Source organism: Stegostoma tigrinum, chromosome 1 (genome assembly GCF_030684315.1).
Source record: "Stegostoma tigrinum isolate sSteTig4 chromosome 1, sSteTig4.hap1, whole genome shotgun sequence".
Classification (NCBI taxonomy): domain Eukaryota; kingdom Metazoa; phylum Chordata; class Chondrichthyes; order Orectolobiformes; family Stegostomatidae; genus Stegostoma; species Stegostoma tigrinum.
Window position 1 is genome coordinate 189,499,338 of NC_081354.1, and position 22,005 is coordinate 189,521,342.

The 22,005-nt window shown below is 46.4% G+C and overlaps 1 protein-coding gene across 1 annotated transcript in view; it reads right to left on the reverse strand.

The window, feature by feature from the left end:
• Positions 1–15,057, reverse strand: part of LOC125456136 (inactive carboxypeptidase-like protein X2) — an 83,550-nt gene extending 68,493 nt beyond the window's left edge. Inside the window, exons 1-4 of the mRNA XM_059650821.1 lie at positions 14,802–15,057; positions 6,706–6,819; positions 5,021–5,130; positions 3,635–3,774 (exon numbers count right to left, since the gene is read on the reverse strand). Of these exons, the coding sequence (XP_059506804.1) occupies positions 3,635–3,774; positions 5,021–5,130; positions 6,706–6,819; positions 14,802–14,982 (545 nt within the window). The 5' untranslated portion in view covers positions 14,983–15,057. The remainder of the gene's footprint in view (positions 1–3,634; positions 3,775–5,020; positions 5,131–6,705; positions 6,820–14,801) is intronic.
• Between the last annotated feature and the right edge of the window lie 6,948 nt (positions 15,058–22,005).

Here is a 22,005-nt window from a genome sequence, read left to right on the forward strand (position 1 = left end):
ATTGAACTCCATCTGCCGTTTATCTGCCCAACTCTCCAGTCTATCTATATTCTGCTGTAATTTCTGACAGTCCCCTTCACTATCAGCTACTCCACCAACCTTAGTGTCATCTGCAAACTTGATAGTGTGTGCCAAAGTGTGTGTGCGTGTTTGAGTGTGTGTGTGTGTGTGTGTGTGTGTGTGTGTGTGTGTGTGTGTGAGTATGTGTGTGTGTGTGTGTGTGTGTGTGTGTGAGTGTGTGTCTGCATGTGTGTGTGTGTGAGAGAGAGTGTGTCTGCATACGTGTGTGTGAGTGTATGTGTCAGTGTGAGTGTGTGTGTGTATGTATGAGAGTGTGTATGTGTGTGTGTGTGTGTGTGTGTGTGTGTGTGAGAGAGAGAGAGAGAGAGAGAGAGAGAGAGAGAGACTCTGTGTGTGTGTCTGTCTGTGTGAGACTGTGTGAGTCTGTACAGTGTAATGGGGTCATCTGTAGTGTGTCATGGACTCAAAATCCCGGTTGAGGCCATCCTCATGGGGACCCTCTCAGCCTTGAATATACTGAATGACCCAGCCTCGACAGCCCACTGTGGTAAAGAATTCCGGAGATTTACTCCTTCCTGAGAGAAGGAATTCCTTCCATCTCTGTTGTAAATGGCTGACCCCTCATTCTGAGATGATGCTGTCTGGTCCGAGGAATCATTTTTACTGCCAAAAGGGCTTTTGCTCAAACTGGAGAGCTTTGGTTTTAAACTGAATGTAGTCAATAGCTGAAATAACAAGGTGTGGGGCTGGATGATCACAGCAGGCCGGGCAGCATCAGAGGAGCAGGAAAACTGACATTTTGGGCCTAGACCCTTCTTCAGAAATGGGGGAGGGGAAGGGGGTTCTGAAATAAATAGGGAGAGAGGAGGAAGCGGATCGAAGATGGATAAAGGAGAAGATAGGTGGAGAAGAGACAGACTGGTCAAAGAGGCGGGGATGGAGCCAGTAAAAGGTGAGGGTAGGTGGGGAGGAAGGGGATAGGTCAATCTGGGGAGGATGGACAGGTCAAGGAGGCGGGATGAGGTTAGTAGGTAGGAAAAGGAGGTGCGGCTTGAGGTGGGAGGAGGGGATAAGTGAGAGAAAGAACAGGTTAGGGAGGCAGAGACAGGCTGGGCTGGTTTTGGGATGCAGTGGGGGGAGGGGAGATTTTGAAATCCACGTTGATACCATTAGGCTGCAGGGTTCCCAAGCGGAATATGAGTTGCTGTTCCTGCAACCTTTGGGTGACATCGTTATGGCACTGCAGGAGGCCCAGGATGGACATGCCTCAGATCCAGCAATGGGCTCTGAAACTTTGGCAGGGCCTGATAAGGCAACACTTACCTTTTCTCTATTCACCCATTCGCTGGTTGGATTGACATTCAGCACGCATCCCCAGGAGATCCTCTTAAACAACATTATTGCAGGTTTGAATTGAGATCAAAGATAATGGGAACTGCAGATGCTGGAGAATTCAAGATAAGAAAGTGTGGCCCGAAATGTCAGCTTTTGTGCTCCTGAGATGCCGCTTGGCCTGCTGTGTTCATCCAGCTCCACACTTTGTTATCTTATTGCAGGTTTGGTTTGGTTTGGTTTGTCCAATCTATGTGCAAATTACTCATGGTATATCACGTGTAATCCCCACAACCTTCCTGCACAACATTAATAACATGGTATATACTCAAATCGTCAGCTTGCTTTTGATAAAGTACCTACAAAAGACTGGTTGGAAAGATGAAAGCACAAGGTACAGGAGGTAACATATTGACATGGTTTAATGGTTGACTAATAGAAATCAGGAAAAAATGGGTAATTCTCATGTTGATGGTCTCTGACAAACAGGACATCACATCAGTCATTGTTTGGACCCAAATGGTTCACAATATCTATCAATGATTTGGAGGTGAGGATCAATCTTAATCTTTCCAAATTTGTGAACAATACAAAACTAAGCGCAGAAGAAAGGTCCTGACCTGAAGCATCAGCTTTCCTGCTCCTCTGATGTTGCCTGGCCTGCAGTGTTCCTCTCGCTCCACACCTTGTTATCTCAGACTCCAGCATCGGCAGTTCCTACTATCTCTCAGTGGGAATATGTGTTGTGAGGAAGAGGTAAAGCAAACTCAGTGAATGGGCCAGAACTCGGCAGACAGAATATGATGTGGAAATATGTGAAGTTATCCACTTTAGTCACAGAAACAAATGTGCAGAGTATTTCTTTACTGGTTAGGGGCTGGAAAATGTAGATGTACAAAGGGACCTGGGTGAAATATCACTGAAGGCTAACATGTAGGTGCAGAAAGCTGTTGGGAAGGTGAAGAGAACGTTAGCCTTGATCATGAGAGGAGTTGAGTACAGCAGCACTAAGGAAAGTTGTACAGGAGCTCGACTGGACTGCTGGGGTCTTTTCTACAGTTTTTGTCAATGATCTGTACCCACTCATTGCCTGATGATCCCCACATTAAAGTGATGGTTCAACATTAGTCTCTAAAGTGGGTCAATGCAATCTGCACAAACCAAGCTGATAGGATTTTGAAAGATGATTCTGAATGCATCTATTCCTCTAACAGTCACCTCTTTTCAGGAAAGATCTCATTCTCATAATGGGACTGCAACAAAGGCTCAGCACCAAGAAAGACAGAAAATGCCACAGAAACTCAGCGCGTCATGCAGCATCCGAGGAGAGAGAAACCCAGTTTGTGTTGCAGGCCCAGTGACCCTTCTCTGCGATGGTGGGACACTGCTATGAAGACAGACTGGACAAACTGGGCCTGTATTCAAGAGTTCTGAAGTGCGAGAGGTGATCTCATTGAAATGTAGAAAACCCTTTCAAGGATAGATGGGTTCTAGGGTGGGAGTCTGACACTGGGTGCCTCTGAATTCGGGGATGAGGAGACTTTGTTTTTGATCACAGGGTTGTAAACCTTTGGAAAATTTGAGACAGAAGGCTGTGGAGGCACTGTCTTTGAGTATGTAGAAAGTAGAGATTGAGAAATTTTGGGTTCCTCATAGTACAGGGTTATGGGGATCAGATCTGAGAAATACAATGAAGATTTTGATCAGCCATGATTGGATTGAATGGCAGGGCAGGTTCAATGGGATGACTGGGCTGACCCCCCACCCCCGTTCCTGGGTTCCTGATCTCGCCTGGGGGAGGTGGGGGCTTCACGTCCACCCCTACCCATTAGAAGGACAAAGGCAGCAGATACATGGGAATACCACCCCTTGTAAATTCCCCTCCAAGTCACTCACCATCTTGACTTGGAAATATATCACCGTTCCCTCACTGTCATTGGGTCAAAATCCTGGAATTCTCTCCCTAAGGGCATTGTGGGTCAACCCAAAGCAGGGGGACTGCAGCGGTTCAAGAAGGCAGCTCACCCCCACCTTCTCAAGGGCAACTAGGGATGGGCAATAAATGCTGACCAGCCAGCAATGCCCATGTCCCATCAGATAATATTTAATCATGAAGACCTTTCTCACTCTGTATTTCCCTGTGGCACACCACTTCCCTCAGCCCGAACCCCATCCAGCCACTCGCTGCCTCCGAGTGTCATCACAGCTTATACTGACCAGACAAAGACACACAAGTTAAAATGCCAAAGAGAGATGAAAGGTATCATTTCCCATGGCTCACCTCCAGATGGAATTTCTGCCCTGTGTAACGATCCCAGTGAACTTGGTAAGGCGACGGGAATCAATCTGCAGCCATTGTTCAGTGTCCTCTATGCCAGCACACCAGGCCCCATCATACCAGTCACCGTCATTGAGGCCAGCCTAAACAAAAGCAAAAGAGGGACAGAGAGAGAGAGAGAGAGATCAGGGAGAGAAAGGGAACGCTGCCTGAAACTGCTGGCCTCAATGGGAGAGGCCTCTGATTCTTGGAAAAATTCTCTTGAGGAGGGTTCTGAGTCTCATCCCAAAGCCAGTGGGATCTCCTTAAGCTGCTGCCAGATCTCAGCAGGAATCTAATCAAATAAAGCTAGTCAGCTGCTGACTCATCAGGACAGGATACAGCAATGTCAGCGTGTAGGGAAAATAACTCTGAAACTTTAGGAGAGCAACGGGCTGGCTGGTTAGCAGAGGACTCTGATAGGTACAGATACACGGAGTACGCAGCAGTTGACCACTAATCTTTCTTTGCTAAAAAAAACCTGAGTGTGTGAAGAATTATGCTGACAACAAACTTCGGATCATCAGCCGGGCTCACAGTGTGTGTATGATAAACAACATTTATTCATTCTGGAGGCACAGCAGAAATTTATCCCGGGGAAGAAGGAACATACTAAGGGAGGATGAGGAAGCCAGGGACATCAGAAAAGCAAACAAAAAAGTATAAATGTCTTGAAGATAAGTGGGAAGCCAGAGGATTTAAAAGCCAGCAGAGGGTGGCTACAAAAACAATAAGGGGTGGGGGGAGAAGATGAAATACGAGGGTAAACTAGTTAGTAATATAAAAGAAGATTACAAGAGGTTTTTTATATATCTAAAAGGTAACGGAGAGGCAAGAGTGGACATTGGATTGTTCGAAAGTGAGTCTGGAAAGGTAGTAATGGGGCACAAAATACCGAATGGTACATTACGATAGTTTTTGTGGTTGAAGACATCAGCAGCACTGCAGAACTTCAAGACAGTCAGCAGGCAGAAGTGAGTGCAGTGACCAACACTAAGGAGAAGGTGCTGGGGGAAGCTGAGAGGTCTGAAGGCAGATAAATCACCCAGGCTAGATGGACTACACCACAGAATTCTGCAGGAGCCAGCTGAGGAGATTGTAAAGGCATTGGCGGTGATTTTTCAGGAATCACTGCAATTAGACTCTGGAAGTTCAATGTGCTCCCCATTTCCTTTAACGCCCTTAGTTGGAAACTGTCCTTTATCACTCTTTAACTCCATTACGTTCCTCACCAGCATTCTCTCCAGAGCAGTTAGGGATGAGTAACTAATGTTGGCTCAGCCACAGTGAAAAATAAACCAATGAGCTGAATGTTAGAGAGAAAATGTGTGGATCTTTGACAACACTGACCTGTATATTGAGACGCCCTCGATGAGGTCCCAGCCCAATTCTCAGGATGCTAGATGCTGTCAGCTGACTGTCCTCGACTCCCAGGGATTCTAATCCCAGAGGTGGGCACTCTATAGTACAATTTAGATCAGGAAAAGGCAATGAGTCCCAAAATGACACAGATCTTGCACAGATGGTTTTTTAATTATAAAAAACAATGTGTCAGGACAGTGAAGGGTAAAGGGCAGGGGATCCTGAATAATTAATCTATAAGTTAAATCAAATACAACAATGATGACAGGGTGGGTGATGTGTTGCTACTACAGCATGTGGGATCTGCTGGACACCAGTGTGGTCCAGAGTAAACACTCTGTAATAAGTGTTTGCAGCTTTAGGAATTTCAGGTCTGACGTGAGGAGCTGGAGTCTGAGCTTGCAGATATTACATCCCATTAGGGAACAGGAATGTTACCTGGGCAGTTTACTTCAGAGGGTGTCACACCCGTCAGACCATGTCATTCATTGGTCTGTGATCAGGACAGGGCGGTGTTATTGCAGGCGAGGCAGGGCACCCAGGAGGCTCACATAAAGGAGCCGTGTCCTTTGCAACTGCCCAACAGTTGCCACCTTCCTGCAAGCTGTGTGGACCAGAATGGGGAATGCAGGGACGATGAACAAATTGACCACAGCACCTTGGGACAGGGAGACAGTTAAGTGGGGGGAGAAGAGAGCAATGAGGTTGCAGGAAGGGACAATATCATTAGAGGATGGATAGACTGTTCTCTGCAGCTGGGAGCAGGAGTCCTGCAGGCTGGTGTTCTGCCCGGTGCCAAGGTTAATGTCATCTCCTCAGGACTGAAGGAGAAATTGGAGACAGAGGGGACAGGTCCAGTCACCATCGTCCACACTATCCATTGACATTGATCGGATTGGAACATTGATGAGACCACACCTGGAAAACTGAGCAGCTTTGGTATCCAATTCTGAGGAAGGATGTTTTTGCTATCGAGGGAGTGCAGCGAAGGTTTACCAAAGTGATCCCTGGGATGACACAACTAATGTATGAGGAGAAGTTGAGTTGATTATGCTAATGATTCTTTTCACTAGAGCTCAGAAAATGTAGAGGGGATTTCTTGTGGAAACAGATAAAATTCTAATGGGACTAGAGTGGGTTTGATGCAGGAAGGACATTTCTAATGGTGGAAGAGTCTGGAATGAGGTGCACAAGGAAAAGCGATAAATCTTTCAGGACTGAGATGAGGAGAAATGTTTTCACCCAGAGAGTGCACGGCCCATTGAAATCACTACCATAGAAAGTGGTTGAGATCAAAACATTCATTGTTTTAAACTAAGGAGATAGATATAGCTCTTGCGGCTAAAGGGATTGAGGGATTTGGTGGGGGTGGAGGGGACAGCAGACATTAGTGAACCAAATGAGTTTTTAATAACAATTGGTGGAAGTCCCCGATCTAGCTTTCAATTCCTGATCTGTGAAGGGAATTAAAATTCCACGAGCTGGTGTGATGGGGTTTGAAGCCCCCAGTGGCAGCTACTAACTGGATAGCTCGGCCAGTCACATGATCACACTGTCCCTGTGGATAATCAATCAGGACCGTTCCTGATCAATTGCTGGGAATGTGGGAATGTCAGACAACAATCTCTATCCTGTCATTCTGCACGTGTTTAGATTTAACAGGATCAACACACCTTTCTGAGCTTTCTCTCCCTCTTCAACAACCTTTATCACCTTCTTCTTTTTCTTCACTACTCTCACTGTCTCCTTCACCGTTTCCTTTCTTTGTTTTTTGTTCCTCACAGCATCTGCAAAACATGAGATATAACGTTACGACAGCAGGAGAACTGGGTCTCAGGGAGCAGAAACAGATGCTGCTTCACTGTGATAGAGACGGAGACAGAGAGAATGCCCAACTGGCACAGAATCTCCATTGGCAGAGACTGTGTATTAGCACCTCTATCACCTGCCCTGGCATATAACCATAGGCTCAGACAGCCCAGTTAGACAGACCCTTCCAATGGTGCAATCCCTTCAGTAAGCAGGGACCACCCTCACAGAGGCACAGAAACACCCATGCGATCGGTGGGGGGGGGGGGGGGGGGGTATGGAACATGCCTCCTCACAGCGCTGACCTGTCATACAGATGTCCTCCCAGCACATCCTGGAATCAGAAAATCTCACAATACAGTGAAGGCCCTTCAGCCCATCTAGTCTGTGCAGCCAATAAGGTACAATTACTGATACCAGCCCCACTCTCCTTCACTTAACTCACAGCTTTGAATGTTATGACATTTCAAGTGCTCATCCTACTGCTTTTAAAAGCTTGTAAAGTTTTCTGCCTCAACTCCCCTCCCATCAGTGGATTCCAGAGCCCCCACCACCTTGTTGGTGAAACATCTCCTCAAATCTCCTCACAACCTCCTGACTTTCACTTCAAAACTATGCCACTTTATTGCAGACTCTTCACCTATGGTGAACAGCTGCTTTCCATTCACTCTGTCCATGCCCCTCATAACCTTCTACACCTCCAACAGGTCCCCTCCCCGCCTCAACCTTCTCTGCTCCAACAATAACAACCTGAGCTTATCCAGCCTCTTGCTGTCACTGAGCTGCCCTGTCGCAGGCATCAGCCTGACGAATCTCCTTCTGCATGCCCTCCAGTGCAATCACATCCTTCTCACAGCACTCCAGATGTGGCTTAACCTAAATCCTATCGAGCTCCAGCATGACCCCTCAGCTTTTATAATCTCTACTGAGCTTAACTGATAAAGCTAAGTGACCCATCTGCCTTCTGAACTACCTTATTAACCTATCCAGTCTCTTTCAGGATTCTGTGGACAAACACTCCAAACCCCTCTGTTTCTTTGACCTTCCTGGTGTCCTGCCAAAACTCCATGGTCTTATTACTTTTTCCAAGACTCATCCCATCTGAACAATCCATTTCTATCCCCCGGGAACCTAACCCCTTCCAACTCACTGTCAACCACCCCCAACCAATATGTGTCATCCACAAACTGTGTGTTTATGTGAGGGTGCGGGATTCGATGGGGTACAGTGTGTGAGTGTGTGGGTGCAGGATTCGATGGGGTACAGTGTGTGTGCGTGTGAGGGTGGGGAGTTGGATGGGTTCAGCGTGTGTGTGAGGGTGGGCGGGTTCGATGAGGTGCAGTGTGTGTGTGAGGGAGGGGGAGTTGGATGTGTGCAGTGCGTGTGTGAGGGTTGGGGGTTGGATGGGGTACAGTGTGTGTGTGTGAGGGAGGGATAGTTGGAAGGCGTACAGTGTGTGTGTGAGGGTGGGGGAGTTTGATGAGGTGCAGTGTGTGTGTGAGGGTGGGGAGTTGGAAGGGGTACAGTGTGTGTGTGAGGGTGGGGGAGTTTGATGAGGTGCAGTGTGTGTGTGAGGGTGGGGAGTTGGAAGGGGTACAGTGTGTGTGTGAGGGTGGGGGAGTTTGATGAGGTGCAGTGTGTGTGTGAGGGTGGGGGAGTTGGAAGGGGTACAGTGTGTGTGAGGGTGGGAGTTCGATGGGGTACAGTGTGTGAGTGTGAGGGTGGGTAGTTGGAAGGCGTACAGTGTGTGTGTGAGGGTGGGGGAGTTTGATGAGGTGCAGTGTGTGTGTGAGGGTGGGGAGTTGGAAGGCGTACAGTGTGTGTGTGAGGGTGGGGGAGTTTGATGAGGTGCAGTGTGTGTGTGAGGGTGGGGAGTTGGAAGGGGTACAGTGTGTGTGTGAGGGTGGGGGAGTTTGATGAGGTGCAGTGTGTGTGTGAGGGTGGGTAGTTGGAAGGCGTACAGTGTGTGTGTGAGGGTGGGGGAGTTTGATGAGGTGCAGTGTGTGTGTGAGGGTGGGTAGTTGGAAGGCGTACAGTGTGTGTGTGAGGGTGGGGGAGTTTGATGAGGTGCAGTGTGTGTGTGAGGGTGGGGGAGTTGGAAGGGGTACAGTGTGTGTGAGGGTGGGAGAGTTTGATGAGGTGCAGTGTGATTGTGAGGGTGGGGGAGTTGGAAGGGGTACCGCATTTGTGTTGGCAATGGGTGGGGTGTGGGGGGGGGGGGAGTTGGAAGTGGTGCAGTGTTTGTGTTGGCGATGGGTGGGGTGGGGGGGGAGTTGGATGCGGTACAATATGTGTGTGAGAAGTATTTGAATGTTATCCAGTGTGAGTGAGGGTCCTTTGTTGGATACAGTTTGTTTCAGAGTATGTGGTGTTGCTCCGAGCCTGCCAACAGTCAAATATTCCAACTGTACGCCTGTTCTCCAGTGGGAGCTGTGTCAGCACAGTCTCCAACATGTAACTGAAGGCTGTCCAACTGTTGGCGTGCTGCTCGACTGAGTCTGTGTCAATGCTGAGTTGACAGAGTGAGTTTCCAGGAACAGGGGAAGCTTTCCAACGAGTTCTTATCACATCTGTACTGAGGCTCAGCTGCAGCCTCCGGCCACATTGGAATGCACAGGCTCACAGGATATTACATTTCATTCCAGCCCCCAAGCACTAATCTTTGATATATCAAATACACTGTTTTACAAATCAGTTGGCAAAACATCAACAACTTCTACAGTTTGTATGTAAGAGCTCAGAGTCATTGTACTGAAGAATGTCAACAAATCAATTCTCCTCATCACAACACTGCACGCCAAACGAACAAGAAAATTGTCAAAATTCATACCCCTCTCCTGCAATTAATATCCCAAACTCTGGATTAATACTCAGTGCCAAGATGAATTCCAGTCTCCTCTTGGCACACTGATTGTGAGTCATTAACAAAAGAATTTCACTGAAGACAGACATCAAATCCAGGGTTTTCTCTGGAAATAGCCCAACTGTACGCGTATCAAAATTCTGTTTCAGATGAGGGGAATTCAAAGGACAAATCTTCAACTTCATGTCTATTACACAATCCTTCAATTCAGAATTAATTCTCTATTTCTTCAGGACTCTATCATCAAATGCTAAGATTAACACCCTGATCCTAGCATTGATTAGTCCATTTTCCCCAACCTGAGTAATACTCCAGGTTATGGGATTTTTGCCACCACCATGACATTAATGTCCACTTTTGCAGATGAACAGCACATTTTTGGAGTTCTGTCCTCTATTACCACATGCTGGGGATAAACAGCCCTTTTCTTGGCAATAAAGCCCCATCTGGTTTTAACTACATAAACATAGAAAACAGGTGCAGGAGTAGGCTATTCGGCCCTTTGGGCCTGCACCACCATTCAATATGATCATGGCTGATCCTACAATCTCAATATACCGTTCCTACTTTCGCCCTCATATCCCTTGATCCCATTAGCAGCAAGGGCTATGTCCGGCTCCCTCCTGAATATATCTAATAAACTGGCCCCAACAGCTTCCTCTGGGAGAGAGTTCCACAGGTTCTCAACTCTCTGAGTGAAGAAATTCTTTGTCATCTCAGTCCTGAATGGCCTCTTATTCTTAAACTGTAATCTCTGGTTCTGGACTTCCCCAACATCAGGAACATTCTTCCCGCATCTAACCTGGCCAGTCCCATCAGGAATTTATATGTTTCCATCAGGAATTTATATGTTTCAATGAGCATCCTCCCCTCATTCTTCTAAATCCCAGTGAGTACAAGCCCAGTCGATCCAACCTTGTCTCATATGAGAGTCCTGCCATCCCGGGAACAGCCTAGTGAACCTCTGGTAGAGATGCAGGAGCAGGATGAAAACAGCAAGCTGTGCACTATCTGGAGGAAAGGAGCAGTCAGCATTTCAGGTATTACCCTTCTTCAGGACTACTGAAACTTCGCTGGGCTCTCTCAATAGCAGGAATGTCCTTCCTCAGGCTGGGAGACCAAAACTGCAAACAATGCCCTAGGTGTACCCTCACAAAGGCCCTATACAACTGAAGCAAGACATCCTTCCTCCGATACTCAAATCATCTCACTGTGAACGACAGCATGCCATTAGCTTTCCTCACTGCCTGCTGCACCTGCGCGCCAACCTTCAGTGAGTATTTGACCATGACACCCAGGTCTCATTGCACCTCACCTTTTCTTAAACTGCTACCATTCAGATAATAATCTGCCTTTCTGTTTTTGCCACCAAAGTGAGTAATCTCACATTTATCCATAATATACTGCATGTGCCAAGTATTTTCCCAATCAATAGTCTGTTCAAATCACCCTGCAGCCTCTGAGCATCCTTCTCACAGCACACACTGCCACCCAGCTTAGTGTCATCTGCAGATTTGGAGATATTGCGTTCAGTTCCTTCATCCAACTTGTTAATATATATTGTGAATAGCTGGGGTCCCAGCAATGAACCCTGTGGTATCCCCCCTCGTCCCTGCTTGCCCCTCCGAGAAGGACCTGTTTATTCCAACTCTCTGCTTTCTGTCTGCCAACCAGTTCTCTGTTCATGTCATACTTTACCTCCGGTAGCACGAGCCTTAATTTTTCTTACTAATCCCTTTTGTGGAATCTTATCAAACGTCTTTTGAGAGTCCGGCTACACAACATCTACTGATTCACCCTTGCCTACTTTACTGATCACATCCTCAAAAAATTCAAGAAGATTTGTCAAGCACAATCTCCTTTTAGCGAATCCATGCTGTCTGGGATTGACTCCAAATGCTCAGTTATTACATTCTTAATGACTGCCATCGCATTGTGTGGCACTATCCCTGTGCTAAATGGGATGGACTTCACACAGATCTAGCGACTCAGCACTGGGCATCCATGAGATGCTGTGGACCATCAACAGCAGCAGAATTGTACTCCAGCACAATCTGTAACCTCATAGCCCAGCATATCCTCCACTCAACCATTACCATCAAGCCAGGGGATCAATCCTGGTTCAATGGAGGGTGCAGGAGGGCATGACTGCAGCAGCACCAGGCATACCTGAAGAAGAGGTATCAACCTGGTGAAGCCACCAAACAGGACGACTTACACACCAAACAGTGAAAGCAGCAAGTGAAAGACAGAGCTAAGAGATCCCTCTGCAGTCCTGCCACATCCAGTTGTGAATGATGATGAACAATTAAACAACTCACTGGAGGACGAGGCACCACAAATATCCACATCCTCAATGATGGAAGAGCCCAGCACATCAGTGCAAAAGATAAGGCTGAAGCATTCGCAACAATCTTCAGCCAGAATTGCTGAGTGAATGATCCATCTCAGCCTCCTCCAGCGGTCCCCAGCATCACAGATATCAGTCTTCAGCTAATTCGATTCAATCCACGTGATATCAAGAAACGGTTGGAATCATTGGATACTGTAAAGGCTTTGGGCCCTGACAACGTTCTGGCAATAGCATTGAAGACCTGCGCTCCAGAACTTGCCACTACCCAAGCCAAGCTGTTCCAGTACAGTTACAACATGGGTATCTACCCGACAATGTGGAAAATTACCCAAGTATGTCCTGTACACAAAAAGCAGGTCAACTCCCACTGACTAGTTACTGCCATAAGACCATAGACCATAAGACATAGGAGTGGAAGTAAGGTCATTCGGTCCATCAAGTCCACTCTGCCATTTAATCATGGCTGATGGGCATTTCAACCCCACTTCCCTGCACTCTCCCCGCAGCCCTTGATTCCTTCTGAGATCAAGAATTTATCGATCTCTGCCTCGAAGACATCTAACGTCCCGGCCTCCACTGCACTCTCTGGCAATGAATTCCACAAGCCCACCACTCTCTGGCTGAAGAAATGTCGTCTCATTTCCGTTTTAAATTTACCCCCCTCTAGTTTTAAGGCTGTGTCCACGGGTCCTAGTCTCCCCGCCAAACAGAAACAACTTCCTAGCGTCCACCCTTTCTAAGCCACACATTATCTTGTACTGCCCCATTAGTCTACTCTCGATTGTCAGTAATGTCATAGACTCTGCTCTGTGGAGAACCGTAAGAAACTACAGAAGGTGGTGCACAGGCCAAGCCATCGCTGAAGGCAACCTCCCATCCATGGACTCTCACCTTAATTATATGCCCCAATCTTGAAATTCCCCACTCTAGGAAAATGATATTCACTTTATCTATATCCCTCATGATTCCATAAACTTCTACAAGGTCACCCCTCAACCTCCAACGTGCCAGTGAAAGATGTCCGACCTTATCCAGAGAGAGTAGAAATTGCTAATGCTGGAGAATCTGAGATAACAAGGTGTGGAGCTGGTTGAACACAGCAGGCCAAGCAGCATCAGAGGAGCAGGAAAGCTGATGTTTTGGACCTAGACCCTACTTCTGAAATCTTCACCTTATCCAGCCTCCCCTTATAACTCAAACCCTCCACTCCTGCCAACATCCTGGTAAATCTTTTGCGAACCCTCTCCAGTTTAACAATAAGGTATCAGTAACAGTAATATCAAGCAGCACCTGCTCAGAAATAACCTGCTCAGTGACGCCCAGTTTGGGTTCTGCCAGGGCTGCTGAGCTCCTGACCTCACTACAGCCTTGGATCAAACATGGACAGAAGAGCTGCATTCCAGAGGTGAGGTGAGAGAGTGACAGCCCTTCACATCAAGGCTGCATTTGACAGAGTGTGGCATCAAGGAGCCTGAACAAAACTGGAATCAATGGGTATCAGGGGGCAAATTCTTTGGTGGTTGGAGTCATACCTGACACATAGGAAGATGATAGGAGTTGCTGGAAAAGCTCAGCAGGACTGGCAGCATCTGCGAAGGAAAAATCAGAGTTGCCGTTTTTTGTCTGGTGACCCTTCCTCAGAACAAGGAAGGGTCACTGGACCCGAAACATTGACTCTGATTTCTTCTTCACAGATGCAGCCAGACCTGCTGAGCTTTTCCAGCAACTTCTGTTTTTGCTCCTGATTTACAGCATCCGCAGTTCTTCCAGTTTTTACACAGGAAGATGGTCGTGGTTGTGGGAGGTCAACCATCTCAGCTCCAGGACATTTCTGCAGGAGTTCCTCAGGGTAGTGTTCCAGGTCCAACCATCTTCAGCTGCTTCATCAATGACCTTCCCTCCATCATAAGGTCAGAAGTGGGGATGATTGCACAATGTTCAGCTCCATTCATGACTCCTCAGATACTGAAGCAGTCCATGTTCACATGCCACAACACATGGACACATGGAACACCATCCCCTCCAAGACCATCCTGACATGGAAATATTTCACCATTCCATCAGTGTTGCTGGTTAGAATCCCAGAATTCCCTCCCTAAGGACATTGTGGGTCAATCCACAGCACATGGACTACAACAATTCATGAAGGCAGCTCAGCAGCACCTTCTTAAGAGGTGACTAAGGATGGGCAATAGATGCTAGTCCAGGCAGAGATGCCCGTTTCTCATGGGGGAATAAAATATAGATCCATGTTACCAACATCCATATAAACACCCATGTTTACCATAATCTCTCCTGCCAACTGATAATCCATCCATGGGATCAATCCCTCTGTCCCAGGATCACTGCCGCTGTCCCGGGATCAATCCCTCTGTCCCAGGATCACTGCCTCTGCACTGGGAATAAATCCCAGGATTGTTGCTTTTGTTCCAGGATCAATCCCTTTGTCTCAGGATCACTGCCCTTGTCCTGGGATCAATCCCTTCATCCCAGAATCGGTGCCCCTGTCCCAGGATCAATCCCTCTGTCCCAGGATCGCTGCCCTTGTCCTGGGATCAATCCCTTCATCCCAGGATCGGTGCCCCTGTCCCAGGATCAATCCCTCTGTCCCAGGATCGCTGCCTCTACATCGGGAATATCCCCTTTGTCCCAGGATCGCTGCGCCTGTCCCGGGATCGATCCCTCTGTTCCAGGATGAATCCCCGTGTGCCGTGATCCCTGTCGCTGTCTCTCGGAGCTCCTACCTGTGCTGTGCTGGGGAAAACTCTCTCCGGTTTGGGTGGTTGGTTTTGGGCTGTTCCCGGGAGTGGGGTCGCTCTTTGGGAGCTGCTGGCTGGGCACGGCCGGGAGAGTCGGGGCTCCGGAGCTCGGGCAGAAGCTGTAGAGAAGCGGTGGCAGCAGCAGGAGCAGGAACTGGGTTTCCATCGCGGAACGGAGCAGGGATTACAACTGAGAGAGTCCCAGTAATAAACCCACACAACAGCTTCCACAAAATACATAGGCCAGGCAAACTGCCAAAAAAAACACACAGACCACTCAAACTCCTGAAACAAAACACAGACCACGCAAACTCCTGAAAAAACACAGACCACTCAAACTCCTGAAACAAAACACAGACCACGCAAACTCCTGAAAAAACACAGACCACTCAAACTCCTGAAAAAACACAGACCACGCAAACTCCTTAAAAAACACAGACCACTCAAACTCCTGAAACAAAACACAGACCACTCAAACTCCTGAAAAAACACAGACCACTCAAACTCCTGAAACAAAACACAGACCACTCAAACTCCTGAAAAAACACAGACCACTCAAACTCCTGAAACAAAACACAGACCACACAAACTCCTGAAAAAACACAGACCACTCAAACTCCTGAAACAAAACACAGACCACACAAACTCCTTAAAAAACACAGACCACTCAAACTCCTGAAACAAAACACAGACCACTCAAACTCCTGAAACAAAACACAGACCACACAAACTCCTGAAACAAAACAGACCACGCAAACTTTTAAAAAAACACACAGGCCACACAAACATCGAAAAGAAAAATACAGACCACTCAAACTTCTACAAAAACAAAATACAGACCACACAAATAACTTAATAGAAACATATAAAATAATCAGAGGGTTAGATAGGGTGGATAGGGAGAGCCTTTTTCCTAGGATGGTGACAGCGAGCACGAGGGGGCATAGCTTTAAATTGATGGGTGAAAGATATAGGACAGATGTCAGATGTAGTTTCTTTACTCAGAGTGTAGTAAGGGAATGGAACGCTTTGCCTGCAACGGTAGTAGATTCGCCAACTTTAGGTACATTTAAGTCGTCACTGGACAAGCATATGGACGTACATGGAATAGTGTAGGTTAGATGGGCTTGAGATCGGTATGACAAGTTGGCACAACATCGAGGGCCGAAGGGCTTGTACTGTGCTGTAATGTTCTATAAATTTCTAAAAACAATAGACTACTCAAACCACCAGAAAAACACAGACTTTACAAGCCACTATAAAAATGCAGATCACTCAAACTTCTAAATAAAGCACACTTCTCAAATATTTAAAAAAATTACAGACCACACAAAATTCTCAAAAATGCAGACCACTCAAATGACCAAAAACACAGACCACTCCAACCGACAAAAAAACACAGACCACTCCAACCGCCAAAAAAATACTTATCACAGAATCTATTTAAAAAACACAGACCCCATTCTGAGTGTCCCCTCATCACCTGACTACCCCTTCCAACCTGAACTGAGGACCCTTCGGGACCAGGATATCTGTCCAGCCACACAACTATAATACTCTAAACAGACTAAATTAACCCCAGTCTCCCAACTGCCCCTGCAACCTGAGCTGAAAGTCCTCAGGCGGACCCCCTGTCTCAGTATGATCTGATGAGCCCATCAGACCCACCTTCAAACTATTCATCTACGAACTTGGCTCCACCCGCAAATCAACAGCAGCCAAACGATCCACTTAGCACCTCAATGGTTCAGCCCAGTTCCCATCTTACTGAACACTCTGTCCATTCATTCACCCAGCCATTCACACTGCACATTGCCCCCTCGCTGACAGCAGATGGCACTGTCAAAGGAAATGGTTGGCTCACCTGTCTTCCTGATGTCTCTCCACTGTGATGAAACTTTTCCCCCTGCCTCTCAAGATACCAGCGTTGGAAAACAGTGATCAGAAATCTCAGAGCAGCAGTGGGAAATTTAAAGCATCAAGCTCAACAGCAATCAGAGGATGGTGGGTCCTTCGTGAAGAAATATGTCCAGGACTATCTGATATGTTTCAACCGGTTTTGAATACAATTTAAAAAGAAAACTATGAAACTAAGAATGATGAAACGTTAGACAGGCTAGGTTTGTATCGACTGGAATTCAGAGAGAAAGAGGTGACTTGATTGGAAGTGAGATAATTGAGTGGGGGGGTTTGAGAAGTATGGAGGTGATGGCCTAATGGGATTGTTGCTGGAGTGTTAATTAGAGAGCCAGGCAATTTTATGGGGCCCTGGGTTTGAATCCTGCTCCAGCAGGATGATCGGATTCAGTAAAAATCCAGAATTAAGAATGTAATGATGACCATGAATCCATAGTCAATGTTTGGGGGAAAAAAACCCATCTGGTTCGCTAATGTCCTTTCGAGAATAAATCTGTCATCATTACCAATGTGGTTGACTCTTAATCGCTATCCAGGATGAGCAAAAAATGCTAGTCTAGTCAGCAATACCCACATCCTGTGAATGAGTAAAAATTCTCTTACAGGAAAATTTAGAACTTAAGGTCACTGTATAAGACATAGATGAGGACTTTCTTTTTCACAGAGGTCTTCCTCTAAAGACGGGGGAGGGGGCGCAGCAGTGAGTCATTGAGTATTTCTATGGTAGAGGTAGGTAGATCCTTGATAAGAAAGGAGGTGAAAGGTTGCGGGGATAGGCAAGAAGGGTTCAGACATGATCTTTCTGAATGCAGGCTTGAGGGTTTAAGTGGCTTACTCCAGCTCTTAATTAGGATGTCCAGCACTTATTCATGCTCAGGCTAATGCATGCCTTTCCAAGTGGGCATTAATTTGATCCTCCAGGATTTTCTCCAATTGTTTCCCTACCACTCATGAGACTCACCAGTCCTTGTTTCATCTCTACCACTTCTCTTAGAAAGTGGAGCAGCATTTGCTGTCCTCCAGTCTTCTGGCGCATTCCCCAGGGCCAGAGAGGAATAAAAATTTTCCCCTGCAATTTCCTACCTTGCCTCCCACAGCCTCCTGGTGTGCAATTCATCTGGGCCAGGGGATTTGGCTGATTTTAAGCCCAACAGAGCCTCTTATACCTCCCTATTTCCTCTGCCAAACCACGCAAGTTCCTCACACTCCCCTTTCCTGAATTCCAAACCTACGTTCTCCTTTTCCAGAGTGAAGACCAAAGAGAAGTATTTATTCAACTCCCTTCCAATATCCTGAAGCTTCACACACAAGTTACCCCCTTGGTCTCTACTCTACGCTATGCTAATCACTGAGCCACTGTGCCATCCATCAGTTTTCATTGTGGAAGACACTAATAATACACCAGAACTTCAAGGGAGTCAGGGGCAAAGGTGAGTGTCGTGGCCATCATGAAAGAGAAGCTTGTGGGGAAGCTGAAAGGTCTGAAGGTGGATAAACCACCTGGAGCAGATGGGCTACATGCCAGACATCTGTAGCTCAGGGGAGTGTGCAGGTATTGGTGCTGATTTTCAGTAATCAATGCAGTCAAGGAAGGGCCCAGAGGATTGGAAAATGGCTAACGTTACACCCCCATTTAAGGAGGGAGGCAGTTTTGGTGGGGCTGCTCCAGTGCCTTGAGGTGCCTGCTGTAGACAGTCCATGTGTCAGAGATTCATAGGAGGGATGTAACCACCACAGCTCTGTAAACCATGATTTTAGTGTTGGATCTGATGTTGTTGTCCTCAAGTGCACTTTTCCTCAGGCAGCTGAAGGCTGTGCATGAACACTGGAAACGATGCTGGGTCTCCAATAGTTGCTTTGGCCAACTGGACACTCCTGAGGCATTGGAGGTGTCAACATTCTCTGAGGCCTCCCCGTGGATCTTGACGACTGGGGGCTTGCTGCGCAGTGCCAGGCCAGGTTGGTGGAGGACCTTTGTCTTGCAGATGTTCAGGGTGAGGCCCATGCTCTCCAATGTCTGATAATGGTCTGGAGTACATCCTCTGAAATTGCACATACACAAGCATCAACCCACAGTTCAATGACACTGGTTGGGGTCACTTTAGTTTTGGCTCGAAGGGGGCAGAGGTTGAATAATTTCCCACAGGTTCTGTAACATCGCTCCATTCCAGCAGCACATTTGACAACTGTGAGGTGAAGCAGTGCAGCGAGGTGGATTGAGACTAGTACTGGGGCGATGACACAGTCCTGCTTGACACTGGTCTGATTGGGAAATAGACCGGTGCCTGAGCCATTTTTCATTGCCGTGATATTCCGATGGTCGTGGAGCAAGTGAAGGATGGTGGCAAACTTCATGGTACAACCAAAGCAGAGAAATACATTCCATATTGTTTCTTGACTAACTGCATCAAAGGCCTTTGTAAGTTCGCAGAAGGCCATGCACGTGGTAGGTTCTTTTCTCTGCATTCCTGCGACAGCTGTCATGCCATGAAAATCATGTCTGTGTGCTGTTCCATGGCCGAAAACCACACTACGACGCCGGGAGAAGTTCCTCAGCCACAGAAAGGAGACGGGTGAGGACAACCTTAACAATGATTTTTCCAAGGTTGGCAATAGGGAAACTCCCCTGTCATTGCCACGGCCAATCTTGCTCTCTTTTTTGAAAACATGCACGTGTGTGGCATCTCAAAAGTCTCCTGTGACACTCTCCTCCTTCCAGATAAGACAGACAATGGTATGTAGCTGCAGCAGGAGCTCTTTGGCTCCACACTTCAATGCCTTAGTGGGAAAACCGTCTGCTCCAGCAGCCTTGTTGTTCGTAAGCTAATGAACAGCCTTCTCTACAGCATGCAAGGCTGGGGTGTTGCTGAGTTCATGCCATGTGCTATGCTGTAGGACGTGTTTAAGTCTGCTCAGATCAATGACAGCACCATGGTGAGGAGGTCTCTGCAGTGCTTCCCCCAAAGTTTTTTGGTGTCTTCTTTATCTTCAATAAGTGTCGCTCTGTCCTTGGCCGGCAGTGGGGTGGGGCCTATGTGTTTGGTCCTTATGTGGTGTTGCTAGCACAGAAGGCAGCCTGTGTATCGTGGTTCCCAACCATTTCCCTGGACCTTCAGTTTTCATTCCTGGTCACTCTGCAGTCCCCTATAAATCTATTTACATGTCTGATTCATCCATTTTGTTATAACTGCTCTGGGTATCTTGGCACAAGGCCATAAAGCTTGTCTTTTCAGCATTATTAGTCCCATTCACTGGGGCCATGTTCAATTCTAGCTCTTGAATTCTCCGCCTATCGCTTTCATTATTTCCCATTCTATCTTTTGTTTTCATCCTTATTTCACTGTCACCCATCTCCCTGCCATTTTATTTTAAACCTCCTCCTCCCCATAGACACTCACAAGTATATCACCAGGACATCCTGCTGAGGTGCAGCCCACCCAGATGCCCCGGTACTGGGGAGGTGGCACCAAATACCCTAAGAATCTCAAACCCTCCCTCTTGTACCACCTCTTCAGTCATGTGTTCACCTGATATACTCCTTCGAGCAAGCAAAGCCCACCATGCTACTCAGTGAATGATGGCCCGGGATCAGAAATGTGTATAACCCATGATAACTCCAGGAATAAGCAAACTCAGGATTCAATTGAGGAGTTAAACTCACGGTTACCTTAAATCTGTTAAGCTATGGGAAAAGAGATACTGGGGTAAGTAATGTACAAGGATTGTTGTTGCATACTGTACAAGAGATTTTTAAAAATTTTATAAAGGAGTGTTTGGAATTAATGAAGTTATACTTTTACTTTGGAACAGTTCCAGTGGATCGGAGGGTTGCTATTTTGACTTCACTATTGAAACAAAAGGAGATGGAAAGAAAACAAGGTGTCTTTCCTGCTTGTTAATTGTTATCCCATTTTGTAAACTGCTTAAGATAACTCGGTATTGCTCATGAAAATCTCAAATAAAACTAAATATGTCACTGCCTTTTTAACCACACAGCACAGAAATACAAACAAAACTCAAATCTACACGTGGTTTCTGTCTTCAGAATCCAAATTTCCAAATGAGAATAATGTATTATGAAAGATAACTTCGTCACACTGTGTACTGGCTCTCACTGCAATGTGGCTATGCTCCAATGCAATTACTCTTAATTATCACCAGCTTATTACCTCCATCATGAGTTGTTATAGAAAACGGTCAGCTTCACTTTCTCAAAAGCAAGCAGGGAATGCATAATAATTAATACGTGTCCAGCAAAGCTCCCGTCTTAAGAATGAACCTTTTGAACTTGCTGGGGGAGCTGGTTCTGCTGACATTAGAGCCTGTGTCTGGAAGATAAAGCTGCTGCAATGAGGTTAAAGATAACATAAAGAATTAAATGAATCCAAGGAAGGGAACAGAATGCCCCTTCAGCCATTAGCAACAAGCAAGGTACTGACTATATTCAACCAACGAGCTCTTGCAGAACTCAGAACAGTGTCCGAAATCCGATGTGATGCTGCAATTACAAAATGTTTGCTATATAATCATGGGTTTGTGAAGAATTATGCTGACAGTTGGATTGTTGTGCAGACTTGAATTATGCTGCACTTGTGGGTGCCAATAGCTATATTTCATACACAGAGTCCAGTTCTTTGCAACAGAATGAACATGCATACACCCTACATCGGTTTCAGCTCAACAAAATAATTCATTTCTTGGGGCAATGCCTTGATTGATCAGAATCAATGTGCCTTGATTAAACTTTAAGTGGAACATGCCAGTTAGTTGTTGGTTTTCATGAATTGGCAACCATGACCAATTAAACTCCACCTGAAAACCAATCAGCACTTGTTTCTAATGCAATCTTATTATTGTTTCCCTTTACTTTGGTATTTATTGAGAATTATTCTGATGAGTGCACGAAGAAAAGTATCAACATAACATCAATTTTTCAGCAATACCCTAGTTCTATACCACCAACCTACCACGAGAGAGAGAAATTATGCTAATTCTGTGCCCAAAGTGTAACAACCTTTCTCATATTTATGAGAACGATCTCTCTGCCCCAAGTCTTAAGAGTTTCTAAAGCTTCAAGGACATTGCTAACAAAACCAGCAGAAACAAGGCTTGGAGTGAAACATCGATGGGCATCAGATTCTTTTTACTGGTTCCACAGTTTGTTCCGAGAGGCAGCCCCTAACTGGGCACTGAGAGCAATCTAATTTTTCTCAGTAACAGGATATGACAAATCACTGCATTATTTAATAACTTCACAAATACAACATCTGTT